Source organism: Musca autumnalis, unplaced genomic scaffold (assembly GCF_047663935.1).
Source record: "Musca autumnalis isolate F117 unplaced genomic scaffold, ASM4766393v1 scaffold_3, whole genome shotgun sequence".
In the NCBI taxonomy this organism is placed as follows: Eukaryota; Metazoa; Arthropoda; class Insecta; order Diptera; family Muscidae; genus Musca; species Musca autumnalis.
In genome coordinates, this window is record NW_027411866.1 from 257,473,674 (window position 1) to 257,494,938 (window position 21,265).

The window sequence follows — 21,265 nt, forward strand, 5'->3', positions numbered from 1 at the left end:
AGTAAGTAAGTAAGAAGGTATTTACCCCCTGATATTAATCCTATATTGAAATGCCTTCAAAAAATTTTCCGTTATATACGGTTGACATACCCGTGCACATTAAGTACAATTTTTTGTAAATAAGTTTTCTAACCTTTCAAGCCACAAATTCCGAATTTCGGTTGGAAAATGTGCAGAAGATTTCCAAAATACTCTAAATCTTCAAAATATCTCTTCTAATAAACGTGGATTGAAGTGGAGATTTTTTAAATTAAACTTTTATATCCTCTGAGTATTCAAGGTCCAAATTTAAAGAAAATTGGACAATATACATTTGTTCTTCTTTTAAAATACACTAAGTCGAGAGGTACCGCTATATGAATTTAACGGACCTATTCGGGTTCTGGGCGAAACCGCTAAAGCTAGAACCTTGAATTGTGAATATGCGTGATTGTTGTTGAGAAGGGGTGAGATAAAGTTTAGTATTTGGAAATTCGTACTGGAAGGGAATGCTGTGTTAGTGAAGGGGTAAAACCAGGAGTCAAATCTGAAATTTGCAATATGATACGTAGTTTTGGAAATTCGAAATAAAAAATATGGTAGCTGTGTAGGGATGCGATACGGCAGATTTTTTACTACAATAAAAAAAAAATATTGGTAATAAAAATAGGTCATAGTACAGCAGAATCTCCAGTATTCACCATTTCCGTATTAAATAATGTTTATATATATTTCGTTTCCTTTCCGCATACGAAGTAGCGGGCATTTGCTAGTTAATATATAAAGACACAACGCCAACAACTCGACCAACACTGTCACTACGCAAAAACTTTTAACCAGGTATCAACAATGCCTTCGAAAAGACCGAAGAACTGAGCCAAGATTCAGTGACGCCAAATATATCTAATCCAATACCAGTTAAAAGGCATTTAAGTTCATCAATTTTGCAATTGAGTCTTGATGGGCGCAAACTCAAATTCTACTGCAGGTATAGAATTTATGCTTAAAAAATTGTGGGTCCCAAATTGACATCACGGGTGAAGAGGCTGGGGAAGAGAATAGTACAACTGATATGCATTTGATTAATTAATTACAAAATAGTAATAAGAAATTTTATATATAAGCGCAATAACACAGAAATTCGTTAAATTAAATTTTGTAGAAAAAATAATTATATTGAAATATGAGATTAAAATAGAAACCTACGAATACCAATAAATAAACAAAATACTGATCTAGGCATTAACTGCACCAGACTGCAAAGCATTACAAAGCATTTACATCACAGTGAGATCAGCATACTGCAAAAATTCGTGCTGCTCAAAAGTAGTCTTTCGTCGATCAGGAAGTACAACCTCAAAGTGAGGCTCATCACTATTAATCAACCTAAATCTCTTGAAAACTTTCTTTCTGAGCAAACCTCTACAGGTATAAATCAGGTTTGATGTCGATCTGATAAGGTGATCGTCACAGGACTCTATAAGACAATCGTCAATCACATCATTTAAAAGAACTCGCCCCCTTTTTCACAAATTTATACATAAGGGAATCTCGGATTTGAATTGAGTTGAACTTAACGAGTACTGCCTTCCGCTCAGATATATAGCAACAATGGTGCAAATATTCTGGAGTCAAATTCATATCAACTGAAATTATAATTGTAGCAAGTCTTCCATCCACTGAATGTTTTAACCTTCGACTAACTACAAATTCGTAACCAAACTCTTGCTTTATATCATGGCAGCTAAACAGTGCGTATTTTGTATTGTATTTTTCAAGTACGTCTGTCAAGGCGTAAACTGCACCTTCACTATAAGGAGTGCGAACATTCCAGGTGCAGATTCGCAGATCATGGTCCATAAAACGTTTAGGGAGTTCGTCAACTTTAGAAGGGTTTGTTTTTCCTTTTCTTTGTTTTTTTTTTCATAGTATATTGCTTTTTGGAGAAATGGTTAACCCAGGCAACTCCTCAGGTTGCATCACGGGAAGTCAGTTGTCAGATTTCTTCAGAGTCTAGGATTACGTGAGTCTGCCAGAATGTTGTGGCAAATTCCAACTCCCACTGGAGCAAAATTAAACACAATTTATCAAATTACTTTGAATATATTATTTTATTACTTTTTGTTGTTGTAGTCGTATTGATAATTCAACTTAAAACTTAAATCACATATTTTTTCACGTATAACGTAGATTTTAATACAAATATAATAATAATTGGTAAATAATATGAGAATACAAAAACAATAATAAATAAACACCAAAAAAATAATAGAACACTAGATTTCCATCCACTGATGATTAAAACTAAGCTAAAATATTTAACTGAGATTGAATTCGTCAATATCCACATATCAAAAATGTTACATTACTTTAAGTTTAATTAAATTAAAATAGTAAATTATGACCCAAAAAAATTAAAACATAATGAATAAATAAAACAAACGATAACAAACAAATACAACTAAAAACTATATACTTATATGTATGTATATGTATTTATGTATAAAAAACACAGCAAATACCCCTAAGTGCGTTAAACTACTTTGACGGTTTTTTGTTGTTTCTGATTTCTTTTGGACAATCATAAAACTGTGCCACAGAATTGCACCAAGAAGTGAGGTTATGTCTAAAAAGTAATGTGTTATTTGTTATTAATTTTCTTGAAAGCTGTTTTAATCAAAACATTTTTTATGAAACAAAAAAACGAGAAATTCTACGACGAATCCTTATGGTCGTGACTTTATATCCAGAGTGTTGCCTGATTTTAATTTTATCTCATTTCAAGGGACTTCGTTCTTATTACTGAACTCTAACGTGATTACTCGTCAATAATACGCCTAGTCGTAGTCACGAATTTCAATTTATGAGGATTTCTAACGCAACGACAAGGTATAAATGGATTTTAAAATCCCTAGAAGGTTATAGTTAATCATTCTGACACATATTTTTAAAAATTCCAAATCACAAGTAATATTTTAAACATAACCTCAACTTTGGAAAATACAAATTTAATATATCGCACCTTTTCAACAAAAGGGTAGCAACTTAAAGATTCTTACTTTTCAGTAGAAACAGTAACCTGTTAATGCATTATTGGTAAATTAATTTTTTTATGTATATGTGTGTTGTCAGTTTGGGTATACTAACATATACATACATCAGCTGATGTCATACATGTAAAAAACATATAGTGCACTGTAGCCATTTTACTAGTAACTCCGAGGACATGAAGAGGGGCAAAACGGTTTTTTTTGACGAAAGTGTAGACAAAATAATGGTAGATTTTTACAGTGGATAGAGTTGACCATTATCTATCGTTTGTTATTAGAAAGTGAAAATTTCAAAATTGTGTGTTACTACCATTTTGTTGAACAGGTGCGATATGTATCTGAAATATATTATGTTATCTGAGTTTACACTCTAAACGTAGCACAATATTATGACAGTACATAAGCAATAAGTCACATATTAAATAAAAGTTGATATCCTGATTTAGAGACCTGCTAATAAAGAACTAAATAACATTCTATATATGTTTGTATGTATGTATTTCTTTCAGTGTGTTTTTATGTTTGTTAGATATATAGATTTTGTATATGTATATGTAAATGTGTGGTATAATGTATTATGTTTATGTAAAACAACCAAAATTTAATGTTTGTGTTTTGTTTGTTTTTTCTTTCTTCTTAACTTTGACTTAGGATTCAAGTTTCATAGTAAATTTTTCTTTAAATAGCCAACAACGTTTTTTCTTTTAATTTTGTTTTTGTCTGTTAGAAAGAATATAAATATATAGAAGAGGTTTTGTGTTTGTTTTTGTTTTGTTTTTGGTAATGTTTGTCACAATATACAAATGGAGGCATGTCGGTCGGTATGTATGAATGTATAGTACGTCGTACTAAGTATGAATAATTAATTCGTAATTCTATATAACGAATATCCTTAAAACTAATATTTAGAAATAGTTGTTGTAGTCGTAGAGTAGCAGATCATCTCTGGTATTATTTAAAGCTAATGTGTGTTTGTTATGTAATTTTTGATTTTTCGAAAAATGTTTTGTTTTTGTATTTAATTCGTCGTGTGTTATATATCAAAAAAGTTGATATAAATTTACATAGTTCTTTTGTCTTAAATTAAATTTTTAATAAATTAAATTAAAAAATTCTTGTTAAGTCTAAATAGTTGTTGTTGTTGTTTTCAAATATTCCTACGGCGTTTTCTTTTTCCACAATGAAAAATAATTGAAGATTTGTTGTTTTGGTTTATCTGCTTAGGGCATATGTTGTGAATTCTTTTGAGTTCCGTGTTTGTTGTTTTGGGTTTTCAGTTGTGTTTATGATTTATGTTTTTTTTAGAGATTTATCGTATCTAAATCTTGGCAAGGAGCACGTGGACTTATTCCATCATTGTTATGGTCTTGATTGGTTAAGGCATCATTTAATGCTGTAGCCGTTAATGGATCTACTAAATCTACATCTGCAGCATTTTTATTGTTATCACGCACACTGTTATTGTTGTTAGTCTTGGCATCTGGATGGGCAGCACCAGCAGCACCGGCATTTTGCACCTTTTTACTACCCAAACCCAGTGGGAAAGCAAAGTCTTGGGGTAATTTGCGCATAATTTTACCCGAAGTAATAAGACGACCAAAGCCCTCCTGCAAGTGTCAAGTGGACGAGTAGTTAATATATATTTTAGAATGGAGGGTTTAGCTTAAAAACCTTACCTGGTGCGCAAAGGCATAACCCGAACGTAATGATCGCCTTGATCTTCTTGATGATGGGGCTCTTGTAACACTGCTGGTGTGACGTGATTTAAGGCTAGCTTGGCGTCTCTTCATGCGTATCTGAAAATATTAGTAGAAGTTAATAGGGAACATTAGAATATATGGGTCCAAAGTGTCACTGTCATTAAAGTTTTGGTTTATGGTAGTAGGGGTATTTTCACTGAACTCATGGTGTCACCTAGGGGAACTGCCTTCAACACACAGTTTTTCGAATTACCGATAGTTCGGACAAAAATACCGAAAACTGGGGAGGGAACGTTTTATGGGGCAATACAAAACATGGACCTATTTTTACAATTTATATAAGGGGGCTATACAAACTCATGGACCTATGTTGACAGTTTTTGGTGGAGATGTTGTGTGATCACTGGGAACCTCAAATGTCGAGTTACAAATAGTTCTTTCGAAAATTGTAGCCAAAACTTTCAAAATACCGAAAATCGATAGGTACCGTTATATTTGGTTTTTGGTGGAGATGTTTTGTGACCACTGGGAACCTCAAATGTTCAGTTGCAGATAGTTTCGTCAAAAAATGTAGTTAAAATCTACAAAATACAGAAAATCGGGAGGAACCGTTATATGGGGCTATACCAACACATGAGCCTATGTTGACAGTTTTTGGTGGAGATGTTTCGTGATTGCTAGGAACCTTAATTGTCAAATTACAGGTAGTTCAATCAAACATTTTAGCTTAAATCTCAAAATACCAAAAATCGAGAGGTACCGTTATATGGGGGCTACACCAAAACATGGACCTTTGTTGGCGGTTTTTAGTGAAGACATTTTGTGGCCACTGGGAACCCCAAACGTGAAATTAGTAGTTCGGTCAAAAAATGTAGCTAAAATTCCCAATATACCGTAAATCGGAAGGTGCCGTTATATGGGGGCTATACCAAAAAGTGATCCGATATAGCCCATCTTCAAACTTGACCTGCCTATGGGAAAAGACACTCGGGTGCAAAAATATAGCGCTCTAGTTCAATTATTGCGAACGCTAGAGTGATTACAACAGACGGACATGGCTAAATCGTCCTAGAACTTTATCCTGATGAAGAACATATCGCTCATTTACTCAAAGAGTGACACATTTCAAAAAATCCACTTTCGAGAAAAAACGCGTTTTAAGTTGGCTAATGAAATTTGACTTCTCCACTTAAAAAAAATTGTTGCACAAAAACTAAAATAACTACTTGTACTATATTTCGCAAACAGCTAGCCAGATATCAGTGCTAAATTTCTGGACAAGATCAAGCATGATTTGAAGTGGTTCAGTGCTTCATAAACTCAAAAAACTTTTGTGTTGAATTATGCGAAACTCGTAGTAAATGAGCTGTAACTTGTTGAGTTTTAGAGATATCAGTATGAAAATTTGACACAAGATAAATTAGAAGTCGTAGAAAAAATAGAAATTGCTAACTCAGAAAAAGCATTTTCTATGTGGTTGTTTTTGAGTTGTATTTGTTGCAGTATTTACTTTACCTTGTTCGTTCTACCATGGGTGGAGGGTATAAAAAACAAGTAAAAAGTATCTGTCGAATTTGCCGACAGAATTGAATTCTGTGAATTGAAATACTTTTTCCAAAAAAATATATGTATTTAGAGGGTTTTCAGAATTTTAGGTGTATGAACTTGCCGACAAAAATATGGATTTGGCTGGTGGTGAAACTCGAAAGTGGTACTTGCTGGTAGTAGGCGTTTTTTACAACTTTCGAGTCAAAAAACTTGTACCATCTTAATAGGGGCCTTGAGTGCAACATGTTGCAAGAAAAATCAAAACGATTCGGGAGGAGGTCCTAAACTGCACTTTTCCGAAATTTTGTATGAGAGTTACCCGAAGAATTTGACATATATAGCCCATATTCTAACCAGATCTATGTTTCATAGAAATATTACTATGTGTAAAGTATGGACCAAATCGCTTACTACCTTTAAAAGTTATCGTTCACACAATTTTTCCGAACATTTTCGAACTTTTGGTGGGAACTACCCGCCAAACTAGGAACTAAGCTAGTTGCTTACGCGGATGATGTGGTTATCCTGATTAGCGGGACATTTTTGTCTACATTGTTCGATTTAATGCAAGGAGCACTTGCCAAACTCTCACGCTGGGCTCACATCAACGGCCTTGGTGTGAATCCGGCAAAGACAGATCTGGTGCTCTTTACCAGAAAAAAAATACCGCCGAGTTCGTACCGCCAACACTGGATGGAGTGCAGCTAAATCTCTCTACTGAGGCGAAGTACTTGGGACTGGTTCTTGACCATCGTCTCAGATGGAAAAGGAACACAGAGGAGCGCACTAAGAGAGGTCTAGTTGCACTCTACTCCTGTAAGCACTCCATAGGGAAGAGTTGGGGTTTGAGACCGCATATGATACACTGGTTGTTTATGACAGTGGTCTGTCCCATTTTGACCTATGGATGCCTTGTTTGGTGGCAGGCCCTGGACAGCAATCCCAATTTGTCTAGGTTAGCCAATGTGCAAAGATCTGCTTCAATTCTTATTACAGCAGCAGTGAGGAGCACCCCTCAGGCAGCACTGAATGCAGTACTGAACATCCAGCCCCTGGATATTCTTGTTCAGTACCAAGCATCCCGTAGTGCCTTGAGGCTCAAGGAGCTTAACCTGTGGCGCTCTTCAGGGTCTGGACATGCTAGTATTTTACAGCAGTCAAGCAGTCAGATCGGACTAATAGACGGGGGGAGTGTAACTGATTATATCTCGCCTTCACTGGACTTTGATGCAGCGAAGGTAATCATCCCTGATAGAAGTGAATGGGAGCATGCCAGACCACTACCCGGTAGCCTTTCCATCTTTACTGATGGTTCAAAGATGGATGAAGGTACTGGAGCGGGGGTGTACTGCGAAGAGCTAAAGATTAAACGCTTGTTCAAGCTTAATACAAATTGCAGTGTTTTTCAGGCGGAAGTCTTTGCAGTATTGAAGGCCTTAGAATTAGTAGTAGAAATGACGGACTACGCAGGCAGGGCAGTCACAGTCTATGTAGATAGTCAGGCTGCTTTCAAGGCGCTAGGATCTTATACTATTAAATCTAGGATCGTTCAAAATTGTAGGTCCATCTTAAAAACTTGTAATGTAAGCGTCAACCTTTGTTGGGTTGCAGGGAACTGCAATGTTGAAGGGAATGAGATTGTTGATGAATTAGCAAGGCGAGGTTCCCAGTCCTCTGAGCTCATGGACTATATCAAGCCACCGCTCTGCTACTTCCTCGGTAAACTCTGTCAGTTCTATGCAGAGAAAACCGTAAGAATTTGGCAAGACGTACCTGGTTGCAAGGTACCGAAGTTAATCTGGCCGGAAATCTCAGGGCGTAGAACTGCGTCACTTCTCTCACTTTGCAAGTCGGAAATCAGAATCGCTACAGGGGTCATAACTGACCACTGTAGAATAAGATCTATGAAATGTAAGTGGGATGATAACAACATTGAGTACTGTAGGTTATGTGAGGATGAGGAGGAAACGGAGACAATCGAGCACCTTCTATGTAGATGTCCTAGACTGATGGTCAAAAGACATATACTCCCTCTCTTACTTCTCCACTATTGATCCTACTGTCCTGGTAGTTTACTGCAAGAGTCTAAAGTGGCTCTGGGGCGGGTCAGTATAATAATCTCTCTCTTCTTAAAACAACCTGTTTTTCTCCTCTACAATTAATCGATCTTCTTATTCTTTCTCTCTTTTCTTATCACTTTAGACTTCCTTCTTTTCCCATATTGCCAACCTAACCCACCATCTCCTCCCACGCAGCACAAGTCATCATCATCAATAGCCTGTATCATCATCATCCACAGTCACTCAACATCTCTAAACTACAAATAAGCAACCCATCATAAACCTCATTACATAACAGCAGCATCAACATCAATACAAAACACCTTCAATAGACAGGATGAGTGGAGTGGCTGCCAGCACGGCAGTTACGCATCCTAAACCTAAGCTAACCTACCCGAAGGAGTGGACCGATATGACCCATATTCGAACTTAAACTAAGTTTGGACAGAATATTATGAAAGCCGAATCTTGGACCGTATCGGTTGATCCGTTAGAGAGTTATCGTGCGCTCCAGCCAGCCAGACAGACGGACGGATGTGGCTTATCAACTCCAAAAATGTCTGAAACGGATTTCGTCTAAACATACTAAGGGTCTAAAATCATTATTTCGGTGAGGCACATTTTTCCCGTATGAAAGAAGGTCGTGTCCGTGGTATGTTCAGCAAAAAGTGTTGTGTTTGCCTTAGTAGATTAATTGTTATTGTTTTTTTTTATTACTCACCATATCCGCTAAGCTTGGTTGTACGTCTATTAAATAGAATTTGTACGCTAATACTGGTATCATGATCAGCACCACAGTTATAAACATTGTGGCCCAAAAAGTTAAATCACCCATTGCCATGGTAAGTGAACCCACATATGGGCCACCAATCACATAATTATAAAAGTAATCAAGTACAAAGTACCATATTAAACTGCCCCATATTGTTATGTGGTTGGCAATTGTCCAGTACGATGTATATAAGGCTATCTGGAAGGAAAAACAGCAACAAAAAATTAATACGTTTATTAAAATGTTTATGTGGCAGAATTTTATAAACCATCATACCTGTGCTGTATTATCAATAATTAAAATAGTGGCTACAACCGCTCCCAGAGTCATGTGATCACTTAAAATTAAACCATTTGGCGAAACGCCTTTGTGATAAGTACCTGGAAAGGAATGGAAAAAAGTTTTAGAAAAGAGCATCAGAATTTTGGTAGTCTTTACTGTTGTTAAAAAATATTTCTGAGCTTTTCGCAGAAAACTGAATAAGTCGTTCTTCCAAAAATCCGGACCGTTTAAGGACCGGATACTAACCAAAAAGTTTCGTAGGCCGACTTATTCTTCTTTCTCCGAAAACCACAAGTTGATTGCCCTTTACTTACCATAGGGTATTAAAAATAATATTAAAGAACTAAAGGCACCATGTAAAACGCTATACACAAATTCTTTGGTATTAAACAATTGACTTCTTAAGCCGGGGGTATATAGTTTTGGATATTCTAAACTGTGTCTATCCGACACATCCTGTTCGAATACACCCAAGGCCAATACCGGCAATGATGTATAAAACAGATTATACACTGATATAAACATGGGATCGAAAACAGTCTATAAAGATAAGAAAAAAACTAATGAATTCAAATTCTATGATTTCAAAAAGGTTTCGTAACTAACCTGTGCACTGAATCCACAAAAAAATGAATACCAACAATGGCAAAGGGTAAATGCAAAATTTTTATAAAAGAAATAACGCAAGAATTTGCACATGCGATAATATGACCAACGGCCATGCACCAATAGCAGTCTTTGTAAATAACGAAACTGGGCAATTGAATAATCACTGGCCAATACAGCCTGCAAACCTTCTTGTCCAGATATACCAACACCAATGTGGGCGGCTGAAATAAGAACATGAAAATATGATTACAATTTATAAACGAATTTAATTCCATTTCAATATTCGCTTACCCTTTATCATGGAGACATCATTGGCACCATCACCTATTGCTAAGGTAACTGCATTCTTGGCACGTTTAATTAGTTCCACAACCAACGCTTTTTGCAATGGTGTGACACGACAACAAATTACAGCTTTGCATTGGGAGGCAATATCAAGGAATCTAAAAGCAAAATTGGAACATGAATATTTAGCTTTGAAAACAATTATGAGTATTTACCTTGATTCCAATTCCGGTGATAGACAATGGACCAATGAATGGCCATTTATAACAATGGCAAAGCCCGTGTTTTCCTCCACCACTTCATCCTCCCTTAGGGCATTTCGTGCTGCACTTCCACCTTTTTCTAAGTTATCGTATAATTCATTGGTTTCAGCACTAGAGGCGATAAATAAAATTAAAACAAAGAAACACATATTAAAAATTTCATTTTTATAAATTAATTCAAATAACAACAAAAACACAGAACTATTAATTTTATGGAAATTTGGTTTTTGAAATTGGAAAAATGTGTTACAAAAAAGCTCTAATGGACATAGCGATAGGGGAGATCATAGAATAGAAAGATATGTGTGTATGTAATGTAATAGGACTACAGAGAAAGCCAAACATAGACTATTAGTATATAACGGTTCTGTTTTAAGCAGCTAGATATGATATTTACAGTTGTACACTAAAATGCCATAGAAAACATAAAAACTGTTAACAATTTGAATGAGCGGAAATGATGTATGTTTTGGAAAATTATTAAATATGATTTTTTGTTTTTAAGTGTGATATTTAAAATTGTAACATTTATGACATCATTAACAACAACAACAAGAACAACACAAACTTATATAGGTATTTAAATATTATATAAATATTACGTTACGGGCGAAACAAGGTACCAATAGAGGGGGGAAATCATCCTTTGTATGTAACTGAATTTTTGTTAAAAAAAAAAAACAATCTCAACAAAAAAACAATAGTATGTACTTCAAATTTTAATAAGAAAAGTTACTAAGTTCAATACTAGTTTCAATGTATACTAAAGTAAAAAACAAGCTTTTTTGTTTTAACTAAAGATAATTTCAGTGAAAAATTTTATATAAGAAAGAAATTACAAAAAAAAAAAAAAAATATTTTATATTATGAAGGCCCAAAGTTGCTGTAACGAATATTCATGAAACATGAGGCCGATACACATCTTTATCTGAACCCCGTCTTTAACACAACCCAAAGGGTAATTTGTATTTATACCCTACACCACCTTGCGGTAAGGGGTTTTTGTGCATTAGTTTGTAACATGCAAAAGGAAACGAGATAGACCCATAGTTCCTTTTAGGGATATACATAAAATCAATTTTTGAGTCGATTTTCGCATGTCCGTCTGTCTGTCCGTCTGTCCATGTATTTTTGCAAACAAAGTACAGGTCGCATTTATTGTCCGAAGATTGCAATTAAGTTTTCTTAAGTTAAATAATGTTTGTAGTTAAACTATTTTTGTAAACGCAAATTTTAACAAACCTATTCTCAGGCATGGTCCACTCTTTTCTTAAAAAGGATTTTACCAATAAAAAGCTCTGAAAATTGGCATAAGTTGGATTATGCTACTTTTGCAGAAAACACATACGGCAGTATTGAATCTATACAAAAACATATTCTTTACTTTCGGATCTTTTGACATGAGGAAAGAGTGCCAAAAATAATAATTAGCTGAAAAATAAACAGCCTCTTGGCAGACAGAGACCACTCAGGGCCACTGCTTTTGTACTGTACAAAAGACTGCCAAAGCCGAACCCATCTGTGTAGGTTGAATATACAGTTTCAAAGCTATCCAGGGGCTGGATTCTTGTTCTATAAGAATTTGAAATTTTCCTTGCAGCAATTGTCAGTTTAAATGAGAGAAAGGTGAGCCATATGATAACCCGTTGCCTCTCAACACCCTCTCTCACCCAACAATTGACAATTGCCGCAAGGAATATTGCCTAATGTAAATATATAAAGTATATATATTCTTGATCAGGGTAAAATTCTAAGTCGATATAAACATGCGCGTCTGTCCGTCCGTCCACCTGTCTGTTGAAATCAAGATACAGTTCGCAATTTTTAAGATAGAGCTTTGTAATTCGGTATAGAAGTTTATATTACTTCTAGGTTGTTTGGATTGTAAATGGGCTATATTAGTCTACGTTTTGATATAGCCCCCATAGAAAGGTACCAACCTATTTTCGGTATTTTGAAGGTTTTAGCTTCATTATCACACCGAAATGGCTGAAATTTGGTATTTAGTCTTTGCTGGAGGCAAAAGTCTTTCCATAATATGGAGGGTATAATTAAATTTGTCATTCCGTTTGTAACACATATATATTCTTGATCAGGGTGAAATTCTAAGTCGATATAACCATGTCCGTCTATCCGTCCGTCCGTCTATTGAAGTCAAGATACAGCTCGCAATTTTTAAGATAGAGCTTTGTAATTTGGTATAGAGTTTCTATTAGTCCTGGGATGTTTGGTATTGCAAATGGGCTATATCGGTCTAGTTTTGAATTAGCCTCCATAGAAAGGTTCCACGCGATTTTCGGTATTTTGAAGGTTTTAGCTTCATTATCACACCGAAATGACTGAAATTTGGTACTTAGTCTTTGTTGGAGGCAAAAGCCTTTCTGACCGATATTCGTCGGCATAGATCCACGTTTCGATATAGCCCCCATAGGACAGTACCTCCCGATTTTTATACCCTCCACCATAATATGGAGGTTTAATTAAATTTGTAATTCCGTTTGTAACACATATATATTCTTGATCAGGGTGAAATTCTAAGTCGATATAACCATGTCCGTCTGTCCGTCCGTCTGTTGAAATCAAGATACAGCTCGCAATTTTTAAGATAGAGCTTTGTAATTTGGTATAGAGTTTCTATTACTCCTAGGATGTTTGGTATTGCAAATGGGCTATATCGGTCCACGTTTTAATATAGCCCCCATAGAACGGTACCTCCCGATTGTCGGTATTTTGAAGGTTTTAGCTTAATTATGACACCGAAATGGGTGTAAGTTGGTACTTAGTCTTCGTTGGGGGTATACAAGTTTTCCCCAGAATTTTGTTGGTATAGGTCCACGCTTTCAAATAGCTCCCATAGAACAGTACGTCCCTATTTCCAGTATTTTGATGGTTGTGGCCCTAATATTTCACCGAAATGGCTGAAAGTTGGTATTTAGTCTTCACTTGGGGTATTAAACAATCCATATAAACGTTGTTGGTATAGGTCCATGCCTTAATATAGCCCCCATAGGACGGTACCTTCCGATTTCCAGTATTTTGAAGGTTGTGGCCCCAATATTTCACCGAAATGGCTGAAAGTTGGTATTTAGTCGTCACTTGGGGTATTAAACATTTAATATAAAATTAGTTGACATAGGTCCATGCCTTAATATAGCCCCCATAGGACGGTACCTTCCGATTTTCGGTATTTTGAAGGTTATGACTTCAATATTGCTCCGAAATGGCTGAAATTTGGCATTTTGTCTTCGTGAGGGGTACATAACTTTCCCCCGGAAATTTGTCAGTACAGGTCCACGCCTTAATATAGCCCCCACAGAACGGCAACTCCCGATTTCCGGTATTTTAAAGGTTATAAACACAATAATCCATAGAAATGGCTAAAATTTGGTATTTAGTCTTCGTTGGGGGTGTTCAACCTTCCCCTCTAAATTTGTCGGTATAGGTCCTCGCCTTCATATAGCCCCCATAGAAGAGTACATCCCAATTTTCGGTATTTTGAAGTTTGTGGTCTCAACATTCCACCGAAATGGCTGAAATTTGGCATTTAGTCTTCGTTGGTGGTATTAAACATTCCACCAGAAATTTGTCCGTACAGGTAGACGCCTTCATATAGCCCTCATAGAACGGTACCTCCCGAATTTCGGTATTTTGAAGATTAGAAACATTGTTTTACCGAAATATCTGAAATTCGTTATTTAGTCTTCCTCATAAACAAAGGGAAACTAATTGTTCCATTTTACTTCAATACAACTAGTGGTGGAGAGTATAACAAGTTCGGCCCGGCCGAACTTAACGCCGATCTTACCTGTCGTAATTCTGAAGGTTGTAACGTCAATATCGCACCGAAAGACTGAAATTCGTTATTTAGTCTTCCTCGGGTTATACAATATTCCAGAAGAGAATAATGAGTATAGGTCCGCGGGTTCGTACATATATCCCCCATAGAAGCGTACCTCTTGATTTTCGGTATTTTGAAGGTTTTACCGAAATATCGAAAATTTGGTACTTACTCTTCTTTGAGTCTAAAAACTTTCCGCCAGAAATTTGTAGGTATAGATCGAAGTTTTGATATAGTCCCATGGAACGATACCTCACGAATTTCCCGAAATTGCTGAAATTTGGTATTTAGTCTTCTTCATAAACGAAAGGAAACTAATTGCCGAATTTCATTTGACAGTTTTTTCCTTTGTAAAATTTTTCATTTTACATTTTCTATAGAAACAGAATTGAGCTCTAGGTAGTGATATATCAAATCGAAATCCCCTAGTGTTATAGAGTTAAGCCACAACGTATCTACTGGTGTTCTCAGGATTGCAGTAGGGTACCAGTAGTTGCCAAGAACTTACTACATTAAGGAGGCTGTCCCATGGTTAACCTGACCAGTGGACCAAACAAAGTCGGTTGATGATGGTGTTGAATGTCTGTTTATAGTGCAACAAGTTCGTCAAAAAACCAGGATAGTCGCGAATCTAGTAGGATTGTCCATCGGCCAATTCCGATTGAATTAGGGCACAGCTGAGGAAGGAACTTCGACTAAGGAATGTTCCCACCATCCACTGCGTTTAGAAGGCCTGCAGATTGATCGCCATAATCTCAGGGTGGTGAGCAAATTCGAAACGAGATAACCTCACTTGTACAAAAGTAATCTAGATATCATCTAGATTTTTTTTCCTCCCGATCAATCCCAATACTCCATGGGCAGCAATTTTGATTTGACTTCATCTCCCATGAGATATTCATCCTCTTTGGTCTCAACACTTTTTTCAAAGGGAGACTCTTTCACGGCAAACGCAGTTAAAGGATTTGAAGTCCAAGAAGAATTAGAGGCAAGACCAACCAAGGAAAGAGAGGCTGGGAAAAATGACTTTGCACTGGCCACAACTGGGCATGTGGTTTCAACCGAAACCAAAATTTCTCCACTAAAGAACGAAGAGAAGAGAGTTAAGTCAATGGAACAAGCACACTCGAAGGTCAAGAGGCCCAACCCGAGTCAGAACTCCAAACTCTCGACCTCTTCTGCTTGTTATCAAAAGACTGAGAGCCGGAAATATAGTCCATTGATAGAGAAGTCGAAAAGAAGAATTCTAAATGGTTCTAGACGAGTGGGCGAAATATTGTGTTCTCGGGCGATGGGGATCCCCAAAACATACGCAGTTCGTTAGCGCTGCCTCCATAAGTGACTCCACTGGTTATCTGCTGCGAGTACAGGGAATCCTAGGAATTTCATTGTTAACATAGTAGATGGCCTCGGTAGGCAAAATCCCAACCTCCAATCAAGGTCATGGAAAATTATCAGGTGTCAATCCACAGCAACCATTTCGCGTCATGCGGATTAATCTGCATGAAGGAAAAGTGGCGGCTGTAGAACTTCCTTTAGCCCTCACAAAGTTGACAACGTTCTATTCCAGAATGTGTCTCATTCTTCTTTATTTGCCTATTCATCATAGGAATGTTGGCGACAGATACATTACCAATAAAAATTCGATTTTAAATAAAATTTTCAAATAAATTCATGGATTTTTTTCACGTCCTGTTTTCCAGTCCTAATAATATAATAATTGTTCCACAAACATCCCATAAGGGACAAGGGAGACTTCTCTCATATCAATGACTGCACCCCGATTCATATTAGCTCAATGATATGGGACCTACAGTTTATCGCCGAGTTCGAACGGCGTGTCTAAGACACCACTTTTGTAGAGAAATTTTACATGGCTGAAATACTCAGGAAATGTCGCCAACATTACTGAGGGGTATTTGCCACCGTTGAAAAGTGTTTTGATGTTGCCTGGGCGGGGAATCGAACCCACGACCTTATGTGTGCAAGGCGGGTGTGCATACCATTGCACCACGGTGGCACCCTAAGCTATCTTTAAAATTCGTTAGTAGACTCATATTTCGAAGGATTGTAATTTCTTCTTATACAAAAAATAGGGTTGCTGATCTGTACGATGGCAATTATACCACCTTTGCCATCTCCAATCCGATTGCGTAATTTGTTCCTCTTATATAGAGGTGAAAATCGTTGGATGCGCATTCACCACTGGAAAATAGACCCAAGGCTGGCAGGTGTCAAAGTCCTCTAATACACCATCCAACTCTCACGTCAAGCTTTCGACTTAGATATATGACTCAGACTATGACTATGACTCGCCTGTGATATCTAAGGCAAAACTTCAGTTACAATCATAGCTTGTTAGAGAATGAGTTCTTCTCAGGAACAGCATCCGGCTGTGAAGAAATCAATTATATGACAGTCGGTGGTAACGGCCAAGTATAGTAGATCATCTTTGCGTAAACTGAAATTCCCCACGCTGGCAGATCTTAAAACATGTAAGATTAGCCCTTTGTTTTAATATGAGGGACAGCCAAAAGAGTCCAAATATTTTAAATCGAGTTTTAACATTTTTGTTGAGTTCTGTATTAAAAGTAATGTCAAATAACAGTTTTCAAAAAAATCCTAATTCGTAGTTTGAACTGTAATGTCAGCCAAATATACATTGCTATTTCTAAGCTATGTTCACCTATTTCTAAGCGGTGGAAACGCGACCAAAACCTGTGATCCTTGAGTTTATATTCAAATTTCCTGGATCATTGAAGTTTCTTCTGTATAACATCCTATGCCCTAAATAACTAAAGCTAAGGTCACATTAAGCAAATATTTGCTCCAGCCACCGGCAGTGTGCGTTTACTGAGAGCAAGTGAGCATAAATTTCATTGCATTATTTGTGCTCACTTGCTATCGGTAGGCGCAGACTGCCGGCCGCTGGAGCAAACATTTACCTAATGTGACCTTACCTTACACATAACAAATAAATAAACATAAAATTTGTTAGATACTTTAAAATTTTGAAAGTAATGACCAAAAACACAAAAACTAAAAAAAAGTGAATTCAAAACCAATAAAAACTACTTCAAAGTAGGTGTCTTACAAAATAACAAAAAATCCAAATAAAATTGAAAACAACTGTCCCAAAAAAAGTTTGAAAAAATAAATCAAAAGTGTAAACTAAAAATATTCGAAACTATTGGATTTGAAATATTAAATCAAATTTAAATTTGATAAAAGAAACGAGAGGAGGAAGAAGTTGATGATATGTTTTCCCTCTACCTGTCCGGTTCGCCCTTATTACGCTTATTAATGTCTTCATCATCCCACCTAAAGGTGACCACTGATATTGCTGGCGGCGGCGGCGGTGGTGAGATCTGGGACATCTTGACTGCTGCTGCAGTACTGCGATCATGATTATCGTGTGAACCATTCAAATTGAGATTGATGGTGGAATTAAAGGCTGGAAAAATAGAAAAGGGAGAGGAAATAAAATTAATTAAAAAAATAAATCAAATATGGTGAGAAAGTAGTGGGGGTGGGTGTATATTCAACTTCATTTTCAACTTTAATTAACAATTAGAGAATGAAACTTACGTGGCGGTCTAAAACGATTTACTATTCTTATGGACTCTTTGAACTGCCTCAATTGCTTCTCCACCTCCTCCATTGTGCTGCCATCAACAATAAATACATCGGCTAAATCATCGGTAAGTAATTGACAGGAATATCCAATGTTAATGGCCGTTTCTAATGTAAAAAAAACACATTTAAAATAAGTAGAAATTGAACGAGTACTGACTTACTTACCTTGCTTATCACCCGTTAATACCCAAATCTTTATACCAGCCATTTGTAAATTAGCTATTGTTTCAGGTACACCATCTTGCAGTTTATCTTCTATGGCGGTAACACCGACCAGTACCAATTCACTTTCGACTTCTTCATAAACCAGATTTAGCTTGTCTTCACGATGATCCATTGAAATTGAAGCCTCCATGTGGCGTTTACTCCAACTTTCATAAAATTCACTTGTTAAGGGTCGTTCAGCCAAGACAAGCGTACGCAAACCTTCGCCAGCGAATTTCTAGAAATGCAAAAGAATTCATAGTCATAACCTCGGAACTCTTGTTACCGCACGCAAAACTCACATTCAAATGATCTTGGGTACGCGCTTTTATCTCATGTTGGCTGGAACTCAGTCTATCATAGATCACACTATCAGCACCTTTGCAATATAGGAAAATACGATCACCCTGCCTCAAAATGACCGACATACGTTTGCGTACATTATTAAAATCCAAAATGTGTAGCAACTCATATTCCTGTGAAGTGAAAGAAGAAGAAACATTAACAAATGAACTGTTTTGGGATGTAGCTGCGGCTTACCTCTTTGCGTCCCATAACCTCAATGGTAATGCTGTTCGGTGTTCTGGAACGAAAAACAAAACCAAAATTTCTGGCAGCTGATACCAAGGCAGATTCATCAGGACTTTGTGCCTGATATTCGAGACGACCATCAACTGTTTCCGGCATCACTGTATGGCACAGGGCCAACAAACGAAAGAAATTGTGGGCATGCTCTTCATCAGAACGCACGGCATCCAATAATGTTCGATCATACCAACGAAATTCAGGTTCATATTCGGGATTTGCAGAGAAATCTACAGGTGTCATTGCCTATTTGTTTTTGTCATGAGAGGAGATGGGATAAAGAAAATGGTTGATTAACAATTTTGAATTATGAAGCACTTAAGAGGGAATTTATTTTGGCACACTTGATTTAGCAAATAAGTTGTAGCTCTATGTATGTATGTGTGTGGTTATTTTTACAGCAAAGTATTATTTAATGCATTAGTCCAGCAATAATAATGTATGTATGTATTTCATGTACAACCAATCATGCATTTACCCATTAACCATTTGATATTAGCAATATTATTTCCGCTGTAGAGTCGAAATTGCAGCCGCAATCAATGTCTAAGACAATACCCAGCAAAATGGGCAATCATTAGTGCAAGTGATCTGGAATGGCATCTATTTGTACATACACTTTTCTGATATGCCATTTTCAAAATATTTTTTAGAATGAATTTTTATGATTTCATTAAAACACATTCCAAAGAATGAGTGAAAGCACCACTTATAACTATAATGTGACACACACTTACACCAATTCTTTGGAATGGAACATTCGCATTTTTTATGTTATTTTTATCCATTCTTTGGAATGCTAGTGAAAGTATCACTAGCATTTTGTTTTGCTGAGTATCTAGAATGTTGTTCTTAGGCATTGATCATATTGGATTTAGCTGATGATTTTCTAGAATCCTCGCGATATATACATATGTATGTTCATATACTCGAGACTTTGGTGTAAAGTCCATGTACCAACATTTTGATGCACATAATAATTTATATAATTTATTAAATTTATAACTAAGCAATTTCTTAACTAAGCAATTATTTACCATAAGCAATTTAAGGCAGCATTAAACTAAAACAAATAAGCATGTCTCAATCGCTGGTCCACTATTAGATTGTTAATCTATTTTTTATTATAAACCTCTGGGTATAATATGTACAGAAGACATGAATAAGTCCTTAAGTTGATCTTAAATAACCAGTATTTCTAAGCCTCCATGGCTATGACGCTGCGAACAAGACCTTAAGATTACCATTTCTAGATATTCAGTACTGTATGGAGTAGTAGTCATAATTATAAGCGAAAATTAATGAAAACTCACTGTGAGTTTTCTCATTTTGTCCTTTAAGTTGAAACAGTTATTTTAAATTTTAAAACAACACGTTTTTTAAGTAACTCTTTTTAACTCTTCTCCTATTTTATTTAGATCCTCAAGAAGCTCAAGAATAAGGCTTTGCCGACAGAGATATACTGGTGTGCATTGAAAATCTTTTTCCCCCTAAAAATATGTATTTAGTTGGGTTTCAGAATTGTGTGCCTCGTATTTACCTGCCGACAAAAATATGGATTAGGATTAAAGCTCAAAAGTGTTGTGGAAGGTATGGATCGACATAGTTCAATTTGCAAGTGGTTCTTATTTTGGGAGTCATTTCTTTTCAATAGAATACATCGGTATACATTTCCAAAGGATCTTCGAACATACCCTAAGTGCACTTAAAAATGTTGAACTTTTGTGGGGGAGGTACCATATGGGGAAGACCGATATGGAACATTTTTGAAGTTAAACTAAATTTGAACACAATATTAGGTGATCCAAATTTTGGACCAAATTGGTTACTCAGTTCAAGAGATATCGTGGGTACCATACGAAAGCCAAATTTTGTACCGAATTGGCTGATCCGCTCGAAAGTTATGGTGCGTTCCAGATACTACATAAAGTGCCATTGAGTATTTTTAAAGTTTTCGGGAAATTTGCTCAGAAAGTATGGACATGGGCTTGAACAAAACTTGTAACGTCGTAATGGGGGCAGCGAAATTTTCCGAACATTTTTGAACTTTTGTGAAGGATTGGACCGATATGGCTTGTCTTCGAACTTAAACTAAGTTTGGACAAAAAAATTCGAAGGCCAAATTTTCGAGAGTTATCTTGCATCTTTCAGGCTATTTTCTCAGACTTGCCCCAGATGAAACTTGTACCGTCGTATGAGGGTCGTGAATAAAAATTGTTACAACAAAAACCAAGCGATTCACAAACAAAATTTCAGTTTAGGACCTGCGTGTGAGTTACCAAGGAGTGGACCGATTGAGTCCATATTGGAACCTCATCTATGTCTGGTTGAAACTTTACGATGGGGGAAGGAAGAATTGTATCTCAAACATCAAAGTGATGGCTTTGGTACAGGTATCTTCCTGCATAGACGAGCAAGTTAATCTGGTAACAGGCAATGATAGCGTGCTCAGGT

At 36.4% G+C, this 21,265-nt stretch overlaps 1 protein-coding gene across 3 annotated transcripts in view; it reads right to left on the reverse strand.

The window, feature by feature from the left end:
• Positions 1-2,071: 2,071 nt before the first annotated feature.
• The window catches only part of ATP8B (ATPase phospholipid transporting 8B), a 127,278-nt gene continuing 108,084 nt past the window's right edge, over positions 2,072-21,265 (reverse strand). For 2 of the 3 annotated variants that reach the window (XM_073978064.1, XM_073978065.1), the window contains exons 10-22: positions 18,767-19,057; positions 18,529-18,702; positions 18,188-18,464; positions 17,975-18,127; positions 17,660-17,840; positions 10,501-10,659; positions 10,292-10,443; positions 9,998-10,221; positions 9,706-9,931; positions 9,386-9,489; positions 9,059-9,307; positions 4,706-4,825; positions 2,072-4,636 (exon numbers count right to left, since the gene is read on the reverse strand). In XM_073978064.1, the coding sequence (XP_073834165.1) occupies positions 4,331-4,636; positions 4,706-4,825; positions 9,059-9,307; positions 9,386-9,489; positions 9,706-9,931; positions 9,998-10,221; positions 10,292-10,443; positions 10,501-10,659; positions 17,660-17,840; positions 17,975-18,127; positions 18,188-18,464; positions 18,529-18,702; positions 18,767-19,057 (2,616 nt within the window). In that variant the 3' untranslated portion in view covers positions 2,072-4,330. The remainder of the gene's footprint in view (positions 4,637-4,705; positions 4,826-9,058; positions 9,308-9,385; positions 9,490-9,705; positions 9,932-9,997; positions 10,222-10,291; positions 10,444-10,500; positions 10,660-17,659; positions 17,841-17,974; positions 18,128-18,187; positions 18,465-18,528; positions 18,703-18,766; positions 19,058-21,265) is intronic. The other variant, XM_073978066.1, reaches the window with a different exon arrangement.